The sequence below is a fragment of the Dermochelys coriacea genome, chromosome 2 (genome assembly GCF_009764565.3).
Source record: "Dermochelys coriacea isolate rDerCor1 chromosome 2, rDerCor1.pri.v4, whole genome shotgun sequence".
Lineage (NCBI taxonomy): Eukaryota > Metazoa > Chordata > Testudines > Dermochelyidae > Dermochelys > Dermochelys coriacea.
The window spans coordinates 174,918,376-174,942,959 of NC_050069.1; the positions used below are offsets into that span (position 1 = coordinate 174,918,376).

Genomic DNA, 24,584 nt, shown 5'->3' on the forward strand with positions numbered 1-24,584 from the left:
TAAATGACTTTGTGTGATGATTTGGGGGTTCTGTCTTTACAGCTTATGAATTCTGGTTGATATAATGAAGTTGTTACTATAAATATTTCTGCAGTATTGCCTCTAAGTAAATGTGGAATCTACCCTGAGGTGGCAGGGCTCTGTCATGTTTTTGTCAGACCAGGGGCTTTGCTGGGTCATAAGAACCCAAGAACTGCCTATGCAGGTAGAAACATCTGAATGACAATGGGTTGGCTGGAAACTTCCCCCAGGTTATTTGCAGGGGCAGGGAAAGTGGGGAAGGTAGAAAAGTCTCAAAACTAAGACACGGAGCTGATAAAGCAGCAGTTTAAAGAGGACTAAATGGGAAGTCTCCAGGATACACGCAAGAAGCATGGGACAGGAGTGAAGGGTATGGACTAGCCAAAATCAGAAAAGGTTAACTGGGCAGAGAAAAATTCATGTTTCAGAACACAAGCCATGCACTGCTGCCTGACCCCATCCCAAAAAATGTTCTGGAGCAGTGGTACTCTAGGTGTGGGTCGGGACACCAATGTGGGTTGGGACCCCATTTTATTGGGGTCACCAGGGCTGATGTTAGACTTCCTGGGGCCCAGGGCTGAAGCCAAAGCCTGAGCCTCACCACCTTAGGGCTTCAGCCATGGGTGATAGGGCTCAGGTTACAGGACCTTCCATCTGGGATGGTAAGGCTTGGGTGGTCTTACGCTTTAATCCTCCTTCTGGGGTCATGGAGTAATTTTTGTTGTCAGAAAGGGGTCGTGATGCAATGAAGTTTGAGAACCCCTGCTCTGGAGTGATGAGGAAACTGAGGCATGGATATATGTGTAAGATTTTTTTCTGAGGATCTGTGTATTTCTCATGTGATTCAAGATAAATGGTGATAAATTTCTGTGCAGTGTGTCTGTGTGTTTTATACATTATGCCCACCATGTGCCCCTGTCAAGGTTCCTTCCCCACTCTGAACTCTAGGGTACAGATGTGGGGACCTGCATGAAAGACCCCCTAAGCTCATTCTTACCAGCTTAGGTTAAAAGCTGCCACCACCAAAGTGTTACACAAAGAACAGGGGAAGTGCCCACGTCTCCCCCCCCAAAATATCCCCCCAAGCACTACACCCCCTTTCCTGGGGAAGGTTTGATAAAAATCCTCACCAATTTGCATAGGTGAATGTAGACCAAACCCTTGGATCTTAAGAACAATGAAAAAACAATCAGGTTTAAAACAAGAATTTTAATTAAAGAAAAAATAAAAGAATCACCTCTGTAAAATCAGGATGGTAAATACCTTACAGGGTAATCAGATTCAAAACATAGAGAATCCTTCTAGGCAAAACCTTACGTTACAAAAAGACACAAAAACAGGAATATACATTCTATTCAGCACAACTTATTTTATCAGCCGTTTAAACAAAACGGACTGTAACGGATATCTAACTAGATTGCTTACTAACTCTTTACAGGAGTTCTGACCTGCATTCCTGCTCTGGTCCCGGCAAAAGCATCACACAGACAGAGAGAGCCTTTGTTCCCCCCCTCCCCCAGCTTTGAAAGTATCTGGTCTCCTCATTGGTCATTTTGGTCAGGTGCCAGCGAGATTATCCTAGCTTCTTAACCCTTTACAAATGAAAGGGTTTTTTCTCTGGCCAGGAGGGATTTAAAGATGTTTACTCTTCCCTTTATATTTATGACAGCCCCAGTGAAGAGGTAACCCAGAGGCTTGTACAACTGGGTGGGATTTTGGAAGAGAGTGTGCGTTTAAGCTACAGGAAGTGTCTGAGGAGGCAGCATTCGGGGCTAAGAAGGGGGCCACATGGACACAGTTCTTAGGCAGAGGTGCCAGATAGAAGATCTTCACCCTGAGAGCTCTCCCAGAGGTCCTAAGACAGTGGCAGTTCCTGGTCTCTGTTTGTACTCTGAAGGATTAAAACAGTTGGGGATTCAGTGGCTGAATTCCCTCTGGAGAGCGGCAGACACTTCCACCAGGAGTAAGTATTCAAGCAGGACAAAAATATAAGCTTGCAGGTTCCTTAGTGCTTCAGGTTGACAGCCATTCCACTACTGTTGTATGTGAACCTGATTCACCTCTTACACTGGTTTTATACCACTGTGATTCCAGTGACCTTACTAAAGATACTGCTGCAAGCGGAGAATCAGACCCAGATTATAAGTATGTCTGTGTAGCATCATGACCCACAGCTGGAACACTAGTTATATTGATTCAGTCAAATTGTCAAACTCTTTATCATGTCCCTAGAGGATCATGATGAAGAAGCACATCAAGTCCCAGCTTCTGCTGCTCCTTTTTAGACAATAGCAGACATTTAACTTAAGATGAAAAATAGATAGGTCTGTTTCTCATAGATGACTCTGAATACACTGCAGTAGTTCTAAAAGAGGCCTCGGGCTGCAATAGCTAATCCATCCTTGCCACAGGAGAAATAGAATAGACTTTCTCACAAGGAAGACCTGTTTACCAAACCCAAGTGAATGTGATCTGTTGGGTGCTCAGCATTTTTGAAAAATCAGGCCACTTGTTGAAGGGCTTAATATAACTTTAGGCACCGATGTTAGAAGTCTCACTGTTGATGTTTAGAATGTTACCATTTTATACACTTATTAGCTAATGAAAAATTCTTTTTTCCTCCCATAATAAGTAATTTTGGGAGATTAATGTAATTACATAGTGGTATGGAAATGTTGAATACAAATAAAAATGGTTACCCTTTTAAAACAAAAAAAAACCCTTTACAATGTGAATTTTTCCAAAGTCTAGATTTTTTTTCTAAGAATAAAAGATAGCACTATGGGAAAACTAAACATGGAGCAAGTTACCAAACTTGCTCATAATGGAGTCCTGATCTGTGACTGGTGCTCTTAGGTGCTACTGCAAGAGAAATAATATCAAGCCAAATCATATCAGAGTACTCAAGTTTTATTCATTCAACAGCTTGTATTCAGCACTGCTTTTCATCATAGTTCTTGGTTCTTAAAAAGTGAGATTTTTAAAGGTAATTAGGCACTTAAAGATGCAGGTAGGTGCCTAAGTGGAATTTTCAAAAGCATGTAGGTGGCCAATTTCGTTGATTTCAACAGGAATTAGGTGGCTACATGCTTATCAGAATCCCACTAGGCACCTATTTGCATGTTTAGGTACCTAATTACTTTTAAAAATTTGACCCTAAGCAGAACTGTGGAGTCTCAAGGACTTTATTGGAAGTAATACCCCAGTGATTCCCCTCCCTCTCCCCCCCACCAATATTTGAAGGTTGGCTCAGCAAATGGGAGAAAAAATTACCCCTTTTCCATTACTTCCCTTTCCTGTCACATTAAAGAAATGCAGTCAACTTGAAATATATGTACCTGATAGAAAACTTTTGACTCATCGTCAAGAAACACCTCAGTTGGTTATAACCGAACAAGATCAGAGGAAAAAACTGTATTTTTTCAGCTTGTTTACTTGATATATGGACAAAATTTTGTGAATAGTTAGTTTATAGTGAAGTTAATGTCTCTTGCCATTTGTAAGAGTTTCATGTAGCAGCAAGGAAGAGAAAAATATTTTTAAAAGTAGGAATGTGAAAAAAATTGAAAGAAGAGGTGGGAATGGGGCAGTGCTAAGGACTGGTCTCTGAAAATAAACTGATCTTTAAAACAAAAAACTGACTATATTTCAAGTTGACTGTGCTCAGTTAAACAGGCAGACATGAGCATTTCACCCCACTTCACTTAAAGAACCTGTTACAGTTCTCTTCTACAATACATTAAACAACTAAATATCCCTACCTACACAAAAATAAATGTAAGCATATGAACTTGAAACAGGAGTCACTCTGCCCACAAATCTGTAAAGAAATTCTGCTAGAGTGCTCTTCAGATGAATGGAAATATTTTATCTGGGGACAAAAATAACGTGTGAAATACTGACTCTGTAGCAGCAATGTGTAGGTGAGGCTGAAGCAAAATTTTTTAGAAAGGGACTTTAAAAGGTGTCTATCACGAAATCAATGGGGAGTTGTCTGAGGATAAGGGAGGTGTGAGAAGGTGTATATTCTCATTTGATCGGTGCCCTGGGATTTGTGCTTTCTGGCTCTGAGCTACTTGGTGGAATTTAAAGCTGTGCTTTTGCCCTTTCCAGCCATGAATGGTCTGGGACCTTCCTACATGAGACTATTTCTCAGTCTGTGCCTTACTGCTGCAGTGGAGATCTTCAGAAGTTCTTAAGATGGATGCTCCCCTTCCCTCCCCCCCCCCCCCGGAATAAACAGCAGGGAGCTGCTGGCAGGGCCTTCTCAGTGAAGAGTGCCCTTCCTTTGGAATGCTCTCTTCTCTGATTGACATTTCTTGAATCTGTTGATCTCCTGGATATGCTGCAAAGCAAATGTGATTTGAGCAACCCCTGGTGGAGCACTGAGGAAAGGAGGGAAGGATTTCTGTTTGGTGTCAGGTTTGAATCATATTGGTCTGCTGACTAGTGATTAGATGACAGGAGAAGGAGAAGTCCTGCTGCTTTGGATGATTTATGTATTTTAACTACTGTGGTATTGTTTTTTAAAGGTAGGTCATAGGTGTTCAGTTTCTTTTGGATCATATCTCAGTGAATGACTACTTAACATAGTTGACAGTATTAAAGAACACTAATTCAGGGGCATGTGTGTTTGTTCGCAGCGTTTCCCAAAACTTCCACTTGGTTGTCAGCCTCTAACAGCCCATTTTTCTTCTTTCTCCCATCAGAAAACGGAGTCTCTAATACAGCTTTCATTTAGCTATGACTCATTGGTCGTGGATTAAAATTTTAAAATGAGCTGGTATTGGGAATCCCGACAGAATAGTTTCCACAAGCTGTCAAGAAGTGTTCGCATCCTTTTGTCTTTCATTACAGCTATTGCTATCAATGGTTGAATGCAAAACTTTAGGCCCGTGGTATAATCTCCTGTTGATCATGATTTGACCAGTGGCTGGGGTTATATTTTGTAGTCTTATTAAAGCTTACTTCACTATTACTGCCTTTGTCAGTTAATTTGTTTTCAGTTATACCTGATCCAGCTTTTTCCTCTCCAGTATTTCACAGTGTCCTCTGTTTTCAGATTGGAGCATCAAACTACCAGACCAGAGAATTGCATTATTCAGTTCAGGCCTCAGTGCAGTGAAGGACTGGTCTTTGAAAGTAAAAGGGAAGCGGTTTAATCATTTCAGTTAAATTCTTTCCTGAGAGCAGCGATTTTCTTCGCTGTGGTTGATTTCACTGGAACTCTTGCACTCCTATTTTTTTAAAACCTGCAAAAGCTCAATAGGCATAAAGCTTGATTAGGCTTCAGTGTATTTTACAGAAGTCTTTAGATTTAAATTTAGAGCTTTGGTTAGAAAATCATTTAGGGCCTGAACCAAACTAAATCAAACACATGGGAAAGACTCTTATTAGGTAAAGTGAGTCCTTTTATTTGGATCAGGTCCTCTCTTCCTTTAACCAATAATCAGACAATGAGGGAGTTTATTTAAATGAAACACGAGATTTAAACCACTCACAAAGAACAAATTACCATGGAAAAAATTAGGATAATTTTTCAATGAGCTCTTAATTGATGATGGAAAGTCCATGGGGCAGGAACTGTCTTTTAATTTATGTGCACAATGTCAAGCACATCTCTGGTACTAGATACAGATTTTATGTAATCCCCATAGAGGTCACTGAGAGAATGTTAACACAACCACCTGGAAATACACGCTGTAAATCTGGGCAACAAGGATGTGTACTGCTTTGTAAAGTCAAGTTGTAACGGTTGTGGAAGGGGCTGGCTCTGGATAAGAGATGAATGATTAATGCTCTTTAGTATCCATGTTTCAACATGTATGTTTAGAGTTGCATATCTGCTGCTGCAAGTTTAGGTGCTCCATTTTTGGTTGATTTATTTTTTAAAAAAAAAATGAATATAGTACTTGTGAAAGGTGCCTGTCTGACTGTTCTGAAAACCTCTATCTACAGAGTAAGTATGGCACTGGCAGCAACCATGCAAATTCCCCCCTTACCCCCACAGCCTCCATTAATGGGTTGTAATAATGGTTTTAGTGTCCACTTATCCATTGAGGAAAGGCACAGTAGTAGCTGTAATTAATATTGTACCCTTCATCTATAGCATTTAAGTCCAGAAAGAACTATTTTGATCATCTGGTCTGGCCGCCTGCATAACACAGGCCATAGCACTTCACTCTAACAGGCAAAAAGAGGGAGAAAGGTAATATTATTATTCTGTTCTGTGGATGGAGAACTGAGATGCAAAGAGATTCAGTTACTTGTCCAAGGTCACACACAGTCTGTGGCAGAGTCAGAAAATTAACTCCAAGCCCAGTGCCTTTAACACAGACTGCCCTTCCTTACTTACAGAACCTAAATCAAAGGCTGTCAAACACTGAGTTATGTTTTACGGCATTATACAGGTAAAGCAAATCACTTTATTTATTTATTTATTTATTTATATAAACTAACTAACTAAATATATATATTAGTTAGTTACGGGTAGAGAAACTGAGGTATGGAAATTTAAGTGACCTGCCCAAAGTTACATAAGAGAGCTAAGAACAGAAAATCACTTAACTTGCAGTTCCATGATCTAGCCATTAGATCATCTTTTTCCCTTTTTGTATCTCACTGTCAAATATGTTGCTCAGTTTAAGCAGACCAACACAATCCATTGGCATATTATTGCTGCTATCACAGTGAATTAAATCCTCCCTTCTTAAAATTAAAAAAAAAGGGCTATGAATAGAAAAGTACTGTACCAAAAATGTAAGGGAAGGAACATAAGAAGAGAGAGACTCTGTGAAGGAGCTGGCAACTGACCTGGAACGAAATAATGTCAAGATTAATGGAATCAGTGAGGTGACAATGAAATTGATTGAGGGCTATCATCTCAGGTACAGTGACAGGCATCATCTGAGAGTTCTTTTTCCCTTGGAGAGTCAGATGGTTAGAGCAATGAGCAAGAGGTAAGATGATTGTACCTGAGCAAACTTCCGATGTCAATATATGATTGTTTTACTAGGAAATGAAGGGCCAACATATATTGTAAAACAAAAATTATTGATTTTAGCTTCTATTTGGCCTAAAAATGTTGAAATATTTATAGATTGCAAAATGTACATAGCACAAGCTGCAAAGTAAAATCACAATAAATTGACTACTTTACATTCCAGCTAGCACTAGAGAGCTAATACTGCTGCGGGAAGGTGAACTGAAATCTATTCTGGCTCATGCATCATCAAAGGAATTGTCAACTACTTTCCAAATGACAGAATCCTCAATACTGCTGATGATGTATGAAGCAGAGAAAGTACAGCTGTATATGGAGATCGCAGGCTGCGTTTGCAAGGCTGACTGAGAAAAATGTTTTTTCTTCTAAAGTTTAGAATCTAAACGGATCAAATTTGTTACAGTGTTACTGAGAGATAATAAATATAACTCAGTGCCATTTATACAGTCATTTTTCAGCAAGTAAATGCAGGCATCTAGGTATTGCTAAGGTATCTGACTCTCCAAATAACCCCCTTTATTATGTGTTGTAGCAATTAAATGAAGGGCAATGCTCTCCAATATCTGTGAGAGATGGGCAATTGGGAAATGTACAAAAAATTGTCAAGGACAAAGGGATAATCTCTTTCTGAATGAGAACTAGTAGAGGAATGAGAGAGTAAAGGAAACACCATTCAGCCCTTTCAGCCCAATCAAGTTTCTAACCAGGATATGGCACAGAAATAGCACTAGAGATAGAGGATCTCCATAGTCACAGAGAGTGGACAAAATATCCATGCTCATATGACCAGTCTCTTGGGAGTTTTTGACACTGTTGATCAGAAGGTGTTGCTGACTTGCATATAAACTGTAATAAGACTGAACTGTGCAGCACTATACTGGTTTTGCCCAGTCTTCTGAGACAGATTTCAGAGTTTTTGGTCAAACAGCTGTTCTTCCATGAAAGCCTACAAGTGAAGTCATGGAAGGATCAGTCTTCAATCATATCTCCTTTAAAATTTCTCTAAGGGAGATCATAAGATGCAATAGGTTCCAGTGCTATGTGTGTTTAAAAGTTAGCTGGCTGAAGCTGAACACAGGTAGAAAGAGTGAAGCCTTTTGAGGAATGGGCCCAGAGCATTAACCTTACCATCTATGGGAGGACATTTCCCCCTCTGTGTGCCACAGCGCAGTCTCAAGGTTACTGTCAGATATGGAGATGGCAACAGAAGTAAGAGAGGCCTACTTCTATCTGGTTATCTGCATGTTCATGATATACAGTACTGTGCAGATGAGCATAATATGAGAATCTAGATAGAATATAGCTGACTGTGAAGGTGCTTCAAAAGAGTGGACAGTGCGTATTCTGTGTGATTCTTAACTTTGGATTTGGCATCTAGATCCACAGTGGTGGTGATAGTAGAAATGTATAGATAGGAAATCCTTTTCACCCATTTCACACTGCTTCCTAGCTCCCTCCCCTTCTCCCTTTTACCTGTTCCTTAAATACACATTATTTAATTACATAATTAATTTCTTGGTAATTAACATGTCCACACAAGAAAGAAGAACATCCGCAAGACCAATATATATGGAGGAATATTGTTTAAAGCCATTGTCTATTTAAATAGTCTCAGTAGGAATGGTAGCAAAAACTAGGCAACCTGATCATGATGTGATGGCAGCCTTTGTTCCCCATGGTTACCATATGTTCAGAATCAAGTCTTATTGTGCAAGAGAGAAATCTAACAGTCTCTTTTTAGCTGCGGGTACAAAGTAATATGTTTTTTGACTCCCTTGCTGTATTATTTTATTGTATGTTAGTAACTCCTCAAATCCTTCGTATTGTGAATTCACAAGTAAATCATTTAAAAACAGCTACATTGTTCATTAGACTCCAACTGTCTCAGAATTAAAGTGAATTGTCCTGTAAAATGCTAAACAATATGGATAAGTCTTACAGAAGGTGTGTGAGGAGTATGACCCTGTCCATGCACAGCTATTAAATGGCCATGATTTCTAAGGTTTTAAACTTCAAAAAATATTTTGTATTTTTGTTGCTGTGAATGGAGAACACTTTATGAAAACAAATTGTAGATAAGGGGCTGATGACCAAAGTGAAGATTTGCTGGAAGATGTGCTTTGCTGGAAGATGTGCTTTAGTTAAACACAAGTTAGGGGACTCATTAAAGGGGTATCTGGGTGGAATTTTGTGGCTTGTGTTGTACAGGAGATCAAACTAGCTGATGGATGGTCTCATTCTGGCTATAAAATCTCTGAATCTATGAGAGGTTCTGGGCTTTGGAATTCACTTCTCTTTTGCCCCATAGTCTGAAATAAGCAGGGTTTCTTGGGGATTTTTTGTTTTGTTTTGTCTGTCTGTTTTTAGGGCACACTGCAAGCCATATCCTTTGGCATATCCAAGGCAGGAAAGAGTGTTCTGTTTTGCGCGTGTGTGTGTGAGTGAGTAAAGTTTGCATTGACAGCTAGTGCTTCAAACAGATCCTTTATAAATCAGTATATAATCTGCACCTGTTTGTCACTGCTGATGCCAGGGTTCTTTCGTAAGACAGGGACGTCGACAATCAAAACAACAAAAATCTTAGTTCTCTCTTCCTGCTTTTGTGATGCTGCTGCTGTCTTCACTTGCCTACTCAGTTCTATTATGTGTCTTCCCAAGTCCAAATAGTTCCTGAATAATAGATACAAGGATCATGTGAAAATGAATATCATCTTTTTCACCCAACCCTGATATTTTATAGCTTTGTGCTCAGCAGGATATTCCTATGATGTTTAAAATGCTAAAGTAGAACTAAACTTTTTTTTTAAAGTACTGTATTGTACACTAATCTCCAAAAACACTGTGGTGCCATTATTTTAAATGGAATAATATTTTAGACCATTTTTTGTGTAGTATTATAGTACACTTTTTTAATAGAAATAGAAAAACTTTATATTTTTTTTAACTAGTGATCTTTTACCAGTATCACAAAATAATTCAGTCAGGACTTTACAGTATTATTTTCAATAGGCCCTATAGTTCATGGCAAAAGGTATCATTTGTGTATGTATCTGAGAGCAAAATTCATTATCCAAATTTCCCCCCACCCCAAGTTAAATAGCATGTACTTCAATATTGTCAGTTCCCTTCCCTTTTATTTAAAGACAGAAAGTATCAAAGTCAAAGGAAAGAACACAATCCTTTTGGGTTCCCATATGGTAGAAAACCCATCTCATAAAACTAAGGAGCAGTTGCTCAGCTCTCTGAAATTTGGCTCACTGGGGCTAATTAAAGCCCCAGTCCTATAGCTGACCATATGTTGTATGCAGGTCACCCACTGAGCCTTTCAGAGCCTCCTTGAAGTCAGTGGAGCTCCAGATGGGTGTAACAATCCACTCACATGCTGTCAGTTGCAGGTTTGGGGCCTTTCTACTGTTAGTGATTTAAAGGACTTCTGTTTTTGTAATAATATAACATCAGATTCAGCTTTGTTAAATAGGAATTGCTCCCAGTCACACTAAAGCAGCTTGTTTCTACAATAGAATCAATACAATGAAAAATGTAGCTTAAGTTAGCCAGAGAATCTAGGCTGTATAACTTTATTAAACAGAAGATCAGTAAGACAAGCAGGGGAAGTGGAGGAAAACCCAAGATTATGCTGGTTCTATTTTAGATTTGTGTGATCTTTATTAATATAGGAAAATAGTGCTTTCTCTATTGGAAGACTCTGGATGTTTCTCATTTAAATGTGCACAGCTAATACAAATTATTACTTCAGTTCAATGTAGTATTTTTGGGGGCAGGGGGTTCTTTTGGTAGTAGCTGGGCCAGGCAAATGGGGCCTACGCCCAGGGCTCCGTAGCCAGGGAGGTACCACAAGGGGCTTGGGCTTCCCCCGGCTGGCTGTGGCTGGACTCCTCTCTTCTCCGGCCCCTCCCGCCCGCTGGGCCAGCAGGCTTCTCCCTGATTCCCCCCCCTCCCCCCCCCGCTCCTCAGCTGGCCGGCTAAGGGTTCCGGAGCGGCGCGGGCGGCCCACTACTTGCTGTCCGAAGTGGAGCCAAGCCCCTCCCTGCCTGTGGCCCTGCGCTGCTTGGTCTCCGGCAGGGCACGGCCGGGCCAGGGCCAGGAGGAGCAAAACTTCAATGGGGTGGGAGAGCCAGGCCGAGCAGCGGGAGAGGAGGGACTTAAAGTGACAGTGTGCTCACTGTCTCTCAAACTTCCCTAACGCACACGGGCTCTCACAGTCCCCCAACACAGATTGTCACACATACACACAGTCTCACACTTCTTAACACATACTCTGTGTTTCACACAATCCCCCAACACACAGTCATGCACACACATTGTCTTGCACACACAGACTGGCTCTCATACCCACATATACTCTGCCTCTCATAGTCCCCCAACACAGATTATCACACACACAGTCTCACACTCCTCAACACACACTGTCTCTCAGTCCCCCAACACACAGTCTCTCTCTCTCACACACACACTGGCGCGCTCTCACACACACACATATATATACATACACACACACTTGTATTGTTGTTGTTGTTATTATTACTGCTTGGTACTTCTGGTCAAAATGCTTGTGGTGAGCCAGAAGTGGCTAGGGGCTGTAAGAGGGCCGTGGGCTCAGACCCCCATGTAACAGCACGAAGAGCCAGGCACCACAAGCCACCCCAGCAGCACGGAAGTAAGTGTGGCAATACACCATATACCGTGCCACCCTTGCTTCTGCTGACAGTCGCCTAGGAATTTGCTAGCTGTAGCAGTTACTCACTGTGATGTTATCTGATTAAAACATGACCATGTAGATCATTGTTGCATCCACTGTTATATTGGCAACAAATCTTGTACAAAATGTGGCATGTAAGATGTCTATGAAAAGGTTATGAATTGCTGAATATGTTTGCTATTTCTATGCAAGTATCATTTTTGTATTTGAAGTTATGAGTATTGGTTCTATACCTGTATTTCAAATGTTTGCTCCTGGGGTAATGCACACATGGTAGTTAGCTAGCACATCTTGGAGGGACTAGTCAAAGTAAGGGGCTCATCAAGGGACACTTAACTCACAATGGACCATGGGAGATGCCCATCTACACTGAATGGACTTTCCTGTGGACATTTCATATGAAGTATAGGTAATGGCCTGGAGGTGATGGGGGAGTGGGATGGAGCCCAGGGAGCCCGTAAGAGCCAGGGGTGATGGTGGGAAGGGGAGTGGGGTGCCAAAATACAAGTTCAGCCAGGATACTATTTTCACTGGGTAATAGGAGAGGTGGCAATATTCTTGACTAAAGGAAAGGGGCTTAATTTCTATGCAAACAAGTATACCACAATCATAAAGTCTTAGCCCTTGTAATAAAAATGGAAGCTGATGTTTATTAATATATCATTCCAGATACCCAAAGTACCATTATGTGGCTCATGGGTTAAGTAAAATGTTGTGTAGTCATCCTGGCTGTAGACTAAAACTCTGTAATACTGGAAATTCCACCAGATGGCCATTGTCAAAGCAGACTGTAAAAGTTTTAGAGCTGTGTTGTGGCAAGGCCCTAGTCACGACTAATATGAAAATAGCATCTTAAAAAAATAAATAATTACTAAGCATAACTGACCTATGTTATAGTGCTAACAATAATCATACTTTACATGTAGATGATACCTTTTGTCTGAGGGTCTGAAAACACTTTACAAAGACTGGCAAATGTTCCCATTTTACTGATAAGGGAAGATACAACATGGAGAGGTTGTGCCTTGCTTGTTGAGTGACAGAGTTGGGATTAGAACCCAGTCTCCAGATTCTGTGACCTATTCCAAGCAGTGTTTTCTACTGGCTAGACAACTGGACAGGTGACCTGAATTTTATTCCTGGCACTGCCACTTGCTAGAGATGGAAAGAATGAGCAGGAGGACCCAGAGGCGCATTGAGTAAACGGGCTTCTTTATTGCGGTATTTGTTCCCCTCAACCCAATTGTTGCGTAAGCACTGCGTTAATCACATCACGCGCTTTTATCTAACTTAATATGTAAATACCTACATTTACCACAACCCCACCAAAACCCTTATTTGATAATATGAACGCCAATATAATGAATATTAATAGCTATATACTGAATATAATTATTCTGTTTGTTATTTTCAGCATTAAGCATATTATACAGACATTTATACCTTGAAGATACATTTCTTTGCAGTAATTATAGCCACAAGTTCCCTTAATCAGCAGTTCACAGGGGTGGGAGGAAGGAGTCATGACCCCAAGCTCGTTTATGTAGCTGGGAGAGGAAGGAAGGAGGAAATAACACTTCTTCACACAAAGGGTATCCTTTAGACAACCACATTTCTCATGCAGTTGCAACACTTATATCTCCTTAACAAGCAGAAGGGAAGGGGAAAGGGTGGCAACTTTATCTATCAAGCAAAGAGACAGTGCCTGCCTGTGCTTTTACTCTCTATTGGGTAGTGGTTACCCAAGTCTTTGCTTAACCCTTACATACCCCAACTTGCTATGGGGCGAAATGCAGATCACTCAGGGCAAGATTCTGCCATCCTTACACTGACTAATACTTAACTGATTGAGTAGACCAAATCAATTGATGGATCTGCTCCTAGAGTAAGGTACTATGCAATAAGAGGGTGACAGCATATAGCCCATAAGTATTTATTTGCTTTGGTTTCCATATTTGTAAAATGGCAATAATACTTATATTTATTAAAGTACTTTGAGATCTCTGGATGAAAAATACTACGTGCATGTGTGATGTTAATAGCTGTTCTTTAGTTATTAGATTAACCATCACTAACCATGAATTTATAAAGCATTAGTCTACAGCCCTGGCAAATACATGAAGTTTTATTAACCAAGGAGTCACATAATCATATTCAGTGGTGCTAGAACAACATTAATATCAGACTGTATTTTTGCTATGGAAACACAGAGCAAGTGCCTCTACATATAGATCTTCAAAAGTGTCCTCAACTATGGCTGTTGGGTTTAATTCATGAGCACATGGGCAAATAATGTGAGCTAAAGGACCCCTCTGAAGATTTGGACTTTTGAGCTGCCAGTGAGTTCACAAACACATAGGCACAAATTAATTGAAGTCAGTAGAGTTGCAAACAGTAATAGCCCATAGATACTTAGAAGTCACCAGCAGACAGATTGCCAAATCCTGGAGTAACATACCTGGTCCAAAGACTGTTCATTTGGGCAAAAGCCTCTGAAGTTAAAGCATTGTTTGTGCTCCTGTCATATAAACTCTGATATTTTGTTTTGTATGTAGAGAATTGTTCTTAAAGTTCTCCTTTTTAAATCTTGGTGTGTTTTTTTTTCATTTAGATTGATATGATTGTGACCTTGGGTGGACTTGGAGGACGCTTTGACCATGTCATGGCATCAGTGGAGACTCTCTTTCATGCAAATAATATCACTCACACTCCAGTTATAGTTATTCAGGACTTCTCCCTCATCTACCTGCTTCAACCTGTAAGTGAAATGAAGTGTGAGACCACAATAAACGTGACCGTGTAATTCCAACAGTCAAAACTGCCATTTCCCTCAGCAGGGCTTCTACTTGTTTCAGTACTGTAGAATTAGTTTCTAGTTCTAAAATATATTTCTAGCAGTTGGGAGATGACTTATGGTTGCACCCCTACAGGAATAGAATTTTTTTTTCACCTTCTGTCTGTAGAGATTAGGATTAACTCACCAAAAACAGATTTTAAATAGAGGGTGGGAAACTAAAAAAGTGAAAAGTTAGTAAGAGCTAAAACTTTATTCAGTTTTGTGCTTGTTATTAATGGAAATATCTTTGAACTTTTAAATTAAATTCCAATGGAATTAAGCGTAGCTCCCTCTGCCCTTTGTTTTTCATTTTAAACAGAAATATATATGACTGACACATGAGAAACTCAAGAGGAAATTCAAGAGCTTGACAAACATGTCAGACAGAATTCTCATATAGTCCGAGTGCTGCAATTCATTGACTGAAATCCAGATGAAATGAGGGAATCTATTTAAAATTGTGTTGATTTTGTGATGTTCAGGTTGTTATCCAGTTATTGGTTCAGAAAATAACACAAATGTTATCTTGAGAAGCTTTCACTTTTAAGATTGAATTTAGAAGCAAAATCTGAGTAAAAAAACCTTTTTTCTAACAGCTACTTAATGGCTTCTGTTTGGAAATATTTTTTTCTGATGGCTGGATTTCTAGAAGTTTAATTAGCTATACACTTTTATCCAGTTTGTCTTATAAACTGGCTATACACTGGCAAGGTTGATGACCAAGCCTGCACTATGCATGCATGCTTCACTGTAATCTGAGAGGTATTAATGGGGTTCTGTAAGAGATTGCAGATTTAAATCCACAGAGGCGAATTCTACATTATCAACATGAGGCACTCTGTCTGCAGGAGGGATGCTAGGCACAGGAGCTCATTTGCCACTATGACAAGGAATGACTGTGATTATTAGTTGCAGAGCTAAAAGGCTAGATACAGAACAAAGTGAGGGAAAACCAGGGCTGACGGATAATTGCGGTCAAATCTGAAAGTGGGAAGTAATTTACCTGTGAATGATTTGCACATACTGTACTGACACTAAATTAATGTTAGGAACCTTTTGAGAAGGCTAGCTAGAGCATTTTGATGCGTTTCAATAAGATTAGGAATGCCCAGTTTAGCGTTTAAAATATTTGCTTTTATCGTGTAGCTATTTTAATTCTTTGTTTTTTATAAATGGTTTCTAAAATGTCAGAGTTAAGATTATGTAATTTTTGAAGGAATAATTCACCCCCTAACAACTTGAACCAAAAGTCCTTTATATCAATAACAATAACAATTTATATCATTGTTACTTATTTATGCAGTGTATTAAGTGTGGGTTTTTGTTTTACTGATGATTTTTTACCCCTTTATTACACTTTTACAAAATGTATTAATACTGTTTTTCATTGGCACAGGCTAATACTTCTTTCACTCAGTTTCTGGCTGATGTACAGTATTGCCAGCTGATGACTTTTATAACTCCGGGCTGTTTCTAGTATTCAGAAATAAAGGGCAGATTCAGGGGGTAGGAATCTTACAGCAATTTTAGAGCTAACTGACACAAAATTCCATTCCATTGCTGGTTTAAACTTGTCATCTCCATTATCTTCCATCCACTGCCATGGTCCTTTTGGAAAATAATTTTAACCCTCTGTTTTCCAGATAAGATCAAATAAGTAGTTTATAAATAGGAATAAATAATATTCCTATACTGGAAGTACTTTCTTCCTATTCAGTTTAATTTCAATTTACATTACATTGTAAATAGCTACAGAAGATGATAGCTCTTTTTTCTTTGTAATTTAAAATCAAGGTAGGAGAGAATTAGAGCACAGTGGGAAATGAACTGGCTTTTTTTGAAATAATGCAAGTCTGTGGAATAAAAGAAATGTGATATCATGATACACAAAGACAAATTTTAAAATTAATAAGGACACCTGTGACAGATGTGGCAATGTCTTGCAATATCCTTGAAAAACCCTATTGAATTAAGTTTAAAGTATCTTTGGAATCCATTGTATTAAATGCAAAGGTTACCTGTTATTGTGGGCCTAGGTGATCAAAAGACTATACTGAACAATGTGGCAGATAAGAATGATTTGGGTTAAGGTGCGGGGGAATGTGTGAAGTATAATTCCTTGAAAATACTTGGGGGGAGGTGAAAGCAAATGCCCTCCATCTGTTGTTCAAAACGGAAAACTTCGGAAGCGATACCCTGAGGAGAGAGCCATTGTTTGCAGTTCACCTGTTCCAGAATGCTGGAGCTTAAAGGCCCAAGCTGTATAAAGAAACAGGTTGATATGCACAGTTTGAGTTCTTGCTCCAAACTGAAGCTGTTAGGAATTTGTAACCATAGGAAAACCTCTTTGTCAGGTTTAAAGGATTGACCTCCTAGTAGAGGCCTTGTTGGAGTGGGGAGTGATCTCTGGTGAGCTTATTTGTATACAAGTAGGTTCTTTTATTGTTTTAATGTTTTATCTCTGATGCTTTCACCTTAAGAATAAATATGCTTGCTTAGAAACAGTTGTGGTAATTTATAACTTTGGGCAACTATGATGTTGATAGCCACTAAAGGAAAATGAAAGCACTGATGCTGGCCTGTTTAGGTAGTTTGGCTACCTGGGAATAATAAAATATAGGCAGGGAACTGTGTAGCCTGGAAAAATCCCAGTTAGGGAGGGAAAATATAGGGTTTTCTGCCCAAGTGAGGTGACTGCTGGGAGCCAAAAGCCTAAAAATAGATGCCCTCGCTGGACCACAGAGGGAGAACACAAGCGCAGTTGCCCTTAGCTGTGACAATGTCTTGCTAGGAAATCTTTCACGTTCATGTAGCATGCGGATTGGAAAGCATTCTCTCTTCGGGAGGAAGGATCCATTTTTGTTTTTGGGTTTCTGGGACAGCAAAGTATGAGCAAAAAAGCATTTAAGCTCCAATATAAAATTAGACTCTTTCCTATTAACATAAGAGTATAGTATAGTTCTCTATATATTCTGTATCCTCCCTATAGTTGTTTGTTTTTTCATTTATAACCAAAATAGAGAGTACACCTACCCCATGCTGTACACATCTTTGACATAGTTAGAGACAGAGTGACGTAAACATAAAGCCAGCAGCTTTCTGTAGTCCCACCCCTCAGAAATAATCAGCAGAGATAGTCACACCCCAAAATTATCTTGCCTCACCCAAAACCATCAGTCTCTATCAGTTTTCTCATTTCCCCAAAAGCCTGAATAAAGGGTGATCCTTCCATTGTGCCCTGAAGACCAACAGATTTGGAAGCCACTGCTGATCCCAGAGCACTGGTGTCATGTCCCATTTTGATATGCCACTTGCTAATGAGGCTGCTACAGTCTTAATTCGTTTAAATTTCTGGATTGTTTTAAGATGTAGCCCCAGGTAGAGTTCATTGCAGTATTATAAATTAATATATCTATCAGAGGACAGAGGATGTTTTTGGTAAAACACTTATAATCCCTGTTCATACAATGTGTTTTTAAGTATATGAAAGTATATAACCAAGTCAGTTTAATGTCAGTTTTTTATACTTTATAAGAATGATCTCCTGCCTCATTCATTTTGAATCTTAACCAAATGAATTGACAGATTGAATTCTGTGTATGGCTGAATTGGTAGAAGTGGACAACGTGATTAGGTCAGGAAAGCAGCAATGCCACTGGCTCATGTTGTGCTCTTAGTAGGTCACTTAACCTTTCTCTGTGCCTTTTTATTTACCTGTCTGTAAAATGGCTAAAATAATACCGTTAAGAGCTTTCTTTTTAGGCCGAACACTTGTAAAGCACTTTGGTTTCTTTAAAGGAAAGATTGCATAATAGTGGAAATTATATTTTTTAATATGTCACATTCCTCTGCTTATAAATAGGGAGGCAGAGTAGATGCTCCAGCAGGTGACATTTCCTTTGAAACAGTTTCCAATGTGATGATTTAAGCAAAAAATTAAAAATAGAATACATATCTCGGCACTGAATAGTGATCATATTTCTCTCTGTGGTGAAAAAAGAATCCTTAATAAGGAATAATCATTTCTTATGAGCAGGATATTTTATGTAACAGTCCATACTTTTTATGCTTGAAATTTTGCTTTTGTCAATTACCATTAGGATATACCCTGGCTGAAGAACATTAAGCCCTTAGAGTCATGTTTATCATGTTACCCATGCTCAGTACGAATGGCTTAAGATTTCACATACATACTTTCTCATTTTCTGGTACTGTGCTTCTCGGGAGTACAGAAACATTAGCTTCTGTACACTGAGCATAAATTATCTTTTATCTGTGAGTTTTATGGCAGTTTGTAATACAAGGTAATAGGATTTATGACCAAGAAATGAGAAGATGTACAAGAGTTAATGAGGCCTGTCTTTTCATTATACTGAGTGGAGTTCTGTGTTCCCCATGCAGGATACCACCATTGAGCTGTGGGAAGAAGTATTGCTACTTGTACTTGAAAATATGTTGCACAAGAATACTTTTGTCAGTTATCTAACTCTCCAGAAATGCTGTATGACCTATTTCTTCCATGCTGTGTTGTACTTCTTTGTGTTTTTCCTTCCCATAAGAAATAATGAGGAATGTAATAATGCTCATAGAAACTGAGGAAGGAAACAGAATGCTGATAATATTAGGAGTGTAACCCTTGTGGTTAAATCTAAGGTGTCGGGGTCAGGATTTCTGGAGGGTTTTCTCAGCTCTACTGCTGACCCAGGGTGTAATCTAGGACAAGTCACTTAACCTCTGTGTGCCACAATGTTCCCATCTGTAAAGTGAGTGAAATGCAATTACCAGACTGGGTGATGTGGAGTTTAATTACTTGTAAAATACCATAAGATCCTGAGATGCTCTATAGAAAAGCTCTATAGAAAGTGCAACATAATGCTGTTGGTAATAGTTGTAATAATAACGAACAGGCTTTTAATTAGCTTCCAGATCTACACCTATGAAAAAGGTGTGTGTGGGGGGAAGAAGTACTATTTATTCTTCATCTCTACAGATGTAGGCTCTGATCCTGCCAGTGACTCCACATGGGCAGACTTGTATGCCTTTGAAGTCATTTGGGTTCTGCACAGTGCAGGATGTTGCAGGACTGGAGCCCAAGTCCATCCTCTCAATAAATAGGCAAACTACTCAACAGGGGCAAATGTCTGCCTGTCTTTCTCTCACTCTCACACATACACACATGTCAAGTTCTGTGAACTGATTTCAAAACTGAGGATAAAAACTCCTCACTTTTTTGCTCCTTATGTGAGTAGACACAGTCAGTGCAGTATGCATCAACAAGAAAAAATATAAGATTAGGTATTTGCTCTCCTGTGGTTTGTTATTGCAATTTGATGTAGCAACATCTATTTGCTTTGTTTGCCAGGATGTCCCTGCTTGTATGGTAAAAGATGATGGAAAATCCAGATAATATGTGGTCAGCCTCTGAGTTTCACTCATGCGTCTAGTATCATGAATTTCACAGAACAGATGTGTCTTAAGCTACATCTATACTTGATCTAGGAGTGTGATTCTCAGCTTGAGTGGGCATACTTCTGCTAGCTCTGATTGAGCTGGCACGTTAAAACTAGTGTAGCTGCAGTAGCACAGGCAGTGGCAGCCTGGGCTAGGTTTGTATTTGAGGTGGCCCTAATGGTGCTGCTGCTGCCACTGCCTGTACTACGGTGGTTAGTACCACTATTTTTAGTGTGCTACCTCAATGAGCAAGTATGTCTATTTCAGGTGGGACTCACGCCTCCACCGCCAAGTCAGAGAAGTGGTCTCTGAGGAGTAAGCCCTGTTGTCAGATTAGTTCCCTACTGCCTTTCTTCTGATACAAGGCTGTCTCTAAGATCCTGATCTCACTCCTACTGAAGTTTCTAATAGGCAGATCTCAATTATTGAGTCTCTCCTCATTCTTCCTCCACAAAATTTTGGAACATCAATGTCTATTTTGAAAACACTCTTGTGAGGGTAGTCTCGTTTACAATTAAGCATTGATAGCCTGAGTGAAAGAGCTCTTTAAGATTCTGCTCTAGAGATATCAAAATATTTTATTTTCCTCCTCCTCCTCTAAGGTTGCGTCTCATTTAGTGTTTCTGTTTCTAGCATGAGGACATCACCATTCTAATCAAAGCAATGAATCTCTGTTCTTCAACTTACAAAGACCTCTCTTTGTATAGCTGGTGTAATTCAGGACCTTGCATTTTATGGAGTTCTTAAGGATAAAATGGTCTGTTCCTGAGAAAGCAGATCTTTCTGTGTCTACCTATTTAAGAAAATAAGGCATTTCTTTCCAGCTGAATGCCTGATGTCTAAAACTAGCAACAGTGAAAATGGACTGAATTCCTCCTCTTGGAGTCTGAATCTTCACTGAGGATTGTTATGAAATATGTGGTGTTTCTAAGGCTTCATAAGAGTGATATACTAATGCATTCAACTAGTCTTCCAGAAAATGTTATGATACACTTTAATTTGGCTTGCTTAGCAGGTGGATTTATACTTGAAGCAATACTGAATCACTTAAAGTTCTCCCCTAGTTATTGGCTACCAAAGATGGTTCCAGAGGAGTGAGTGTCTGCTTGAGGAATGCCAAAACAGAAGTATATAGGAGAATAAGACATGATAGAAACTCTAGCCATTTTGTTTTACCCCTTGTAATGATGCGGCCTCTAGCAGGATACAACTGAGAGTATCAATTCAGGACAAATTTGGTTAGAGCAAGGCAGTTACAGCCCAAGGCTGGGGTTCCTTGCACACCAAACCAGCCAAACAGAGAGGATTTCGGTTTTACCCCACTGGCTAACCAGAAGTCAATACTAGAAATTTCCTCGGACTTCCCAGTATAACCACCAGGGCCACTTGTTATGGGGACAAATGGTTACCCCAGTACCCCAGTAAAAGAGAGAGGTTCTCTAGATCCCAAAGGACCAAGCCCCAGACCCAGGTCAATATACGAATCAGATCTTACCCACAAATCACACTGTTGCCAATCCTTTAGACTGTAAAATCTACAGGTTTATTTTTAGAAAGAAAGAAATATAAATGAGAGCTAAAATTGGTTAAATAGAATTAATTACATACAGTAATGGCAAAGTTCTTGGTTCAGGCTTGTAGCAGTGATGGAATAAACTGCAGGTTCAAATCAAGTCTCTGGAACACATCCTCAGCTGGGATGGGTCATTCAGTCCTTTGTTCAGAGCTTCAGTTTGCCGCAAGGTTCCTCCAGAAGTAAGAAGCAGAATTGAAGACAAAATGGAGGGGCTTCCAGGGCCTTTTATATTCTTTCTCTTGTGGGTGGAAACCCCTTCGCTCCTGTGCAAAATCACAGCAACAAGATGGTGTTTGTAGCCACCTGAGTAAGTCACATGTTTATGCACGACTCAGTTTGCAGGCGGCAGGCATTGCTCACATGCTATCTTGAATTTCCCAGGAAGACTTCTCATATGTGGATTGGAGTCTCCCAAGGTCCACTGTCAGTTAAGTGTTTCTTGATTGGACACTTAGTCTGCAAATTCCTTTCTCAAGAAGCTGACCAAATGCTTCACTAATGCTATTTAGAATCAAACACATAGAGATACAAGTACATAGCCAATATTCATAACTTCAACTACAAAAATGGTACACATATAGAGATAGAATAATCATAACCAGCAAATCATAACCTTTTCATAGACACCTTACTGGACCTGCTTTGTTCAAGATTTGGTGCCACTATATGACCTTGGTTGCAACAATGATCTGTACAGTCACAGTTTGTCAATAACGTCACACCTCTAAAGATGGGTCATTTTACATAAACTTTCCCTGCAGTCAGATTTAATCATGATGCTCTAATCCCAGTACTGGGCAAATGTCTTGCTGCCTCCAAAGTCTTTGGATGTAGCTAAGCCTATCAATGTGAGGTACTTGCTTGCCTATTCACAGGATGCTCCATATACTGAAAGTTCTTCCTTGCAGGGTCCATGTCTTTATATGCATTTGTACAGCACGCCTCTCAGCTGGGGTGTGAGGGTGATGTTTATGTAAATGGATATATAGTAATATAAATATAGTCCTAATTAAATTTTTAAAGGTGCCAATACCCTTGCTCTCTTGCTTCTTAAGAAGCTCACCCTGAGGAATGAACTATTTCCTTCCTGAAACAGAAACTTCATTTGATAGCACAAGAATTTAGTTTTGCCCAGCTTCTACCCTTAAAAGAAATATGAGAGTCAGCACTCCAACGCTTTTATTATGAAAGAATTCCTTTCCCGCCCAACCCTTAAAGGAAAATATTGGTGGATGATTAGATTCATTCGTCATTGGATTCACTATTTTAGTATTGCAGCTTTGATGACACTGTATAAAGGTGGCCTACCAAAGCCTCCATTTCTTTTGGTCAAGTCTGTGTAACTGTCACCATTTGTTTCCTGCATCTACTGAATTCAGTAGATCCATTTGTGATTAATTTTTTACCATTCATATTTTAAGAGGTGGCTGGAATTTATGAGCTATCCTACTTTTTGCTGTTTCCACAGGAAAAGCTAAGGGCAAATTTCTCATACTGATACTTTGTTTAGTTGTTTTATTCCAATATGACACATGATTGCTGTGAAATAAATTTACAAATATGAAATAAAACTGTGTTAAAAATATCCTTGTAAACTCTGTCATCCTTTTGAATTGCATAATTAGTATCAGTAGAGAAGTGCAGTATTACACCAATTTTCAGAAGAGTGTTTTAGAATAATCCTGAATTTTGTGAGATTGTGTAATTCAAATGTGTTGACAGAGCACTTTGTAGGGTAAGTGGAGGGACTGTTTGTAGTATGTGACAGCAGATACTTACAAAATGTTTCTATTTAATGCAGGCATACATGCAAAATATGAAAGATGTTATGTGCTTTGCATACACAACCCTTGCATACACGAATAGTCCGTACTCATGCAAGTGACTGCTTTGAATTCAGAGGTCAATTTGCCTATGTAAGAGCTGTTCACATGAGTAAGGGCTGCAGGATAGGACACTAAATTGCAAGGAAACTTGAAGAGAGTGCTTGCAGGATGCTAGGCTTTAACTTTTAACAAGGGCTTGATATATCCAAACTGTCACTAACAAACAAGAGGTACATTTTTCATTACTAAACAAATCCTCTTTTAGCCATATTTTCTATGATACAAGGGTAATATCCTGTGGCCAGTTAGATTAATCACACAGACTGTTGTTCCTATTAACCTCTGAGATAATGTGTCTTCCAAAGAGCATACTGATATAACTAGAAATGAGCTAATTGGATTACTTTTGTATTTCTAAAATCTGGACTGTGTGATTGTTTGAGTCAATACCCAGATTTCACTATTCTTCTATGCTTCTGCTATCAAATGTTCAATCTTTGTCCAAACTTCTAATTTGGTCTCACAACAGTTCATACATGAGCATATTGAAGCATCCTGAATCTAATAAAGTTCTTCCTGGAAGATTGCTTACCATTGCTGTTGAGCCTAGCTGTGGTAACGGGACTCTACTAATACTTTAATAACTGATCCTTCCAGTTTCATGAAAACAGGGTGCACTGTACCGAAAGAAGCTTTCTGCTAAAAGACTGATTTTCTTAGGGCTGGGATTTTCATGTTGACACTGTTGATCTTCACTTTCTTTGTAATCCTGATTTTTACTTCTTTTTGCAGTACTCTGATACCATTCATTTGTGTGTGTGATGCAATATGAACATTTTCCTTTGCCATACAAACAATTCTTCATATATTATGTCAGACTGGAAATTGTTCAGCAACTTCCTTTAATTTATTTTTAAATGAATTTTCATTGAGTTATATTTGAAAAAGAATAATACACTCAGAACAGTAGCCTCTGCGATATTTATTTTGACTTTTTTGACACTGTCTGCACATTTTCAGGTTTTATTCACTGTGCTGCAGATTTTTGTATTGATTAGTTCCTGACTGCACTTCAGGAGTTATGACTGGCTGAGGGAAATAGCTGGAAGTATTGGCAGCTGAGTTTGTTAGCCAAGGAGATATGGGGAAGG

General features: G+C 39.3%; 1 protein-coding gene across 7 annotated transcripts in view; it reads left to right on the forward strand.

The window, feature by feature from the left end:
* TPK1 (thiamin pyrophosphokinase 1) overlaps positions 1–24,584 on the forward strand; it is a 516,426-nt gene that overhangs the window by 334,373 nt on the left and 157,469 nt on the right. For all 7 annotated transcript variants that reach the window (XM_038390021.2, XM_043508683.1, XM_038390018.2 and 4 more), the window contains one exon: positions 14,356–14,502. In XM_038390021.2, the coding sequence (XP_038245949.1) occupies positions 14,356–14,502 (147 nt within the window). The remainder of the gene's footprint in view (positions 1–14,355; positions 14,503–24,584) is intronic.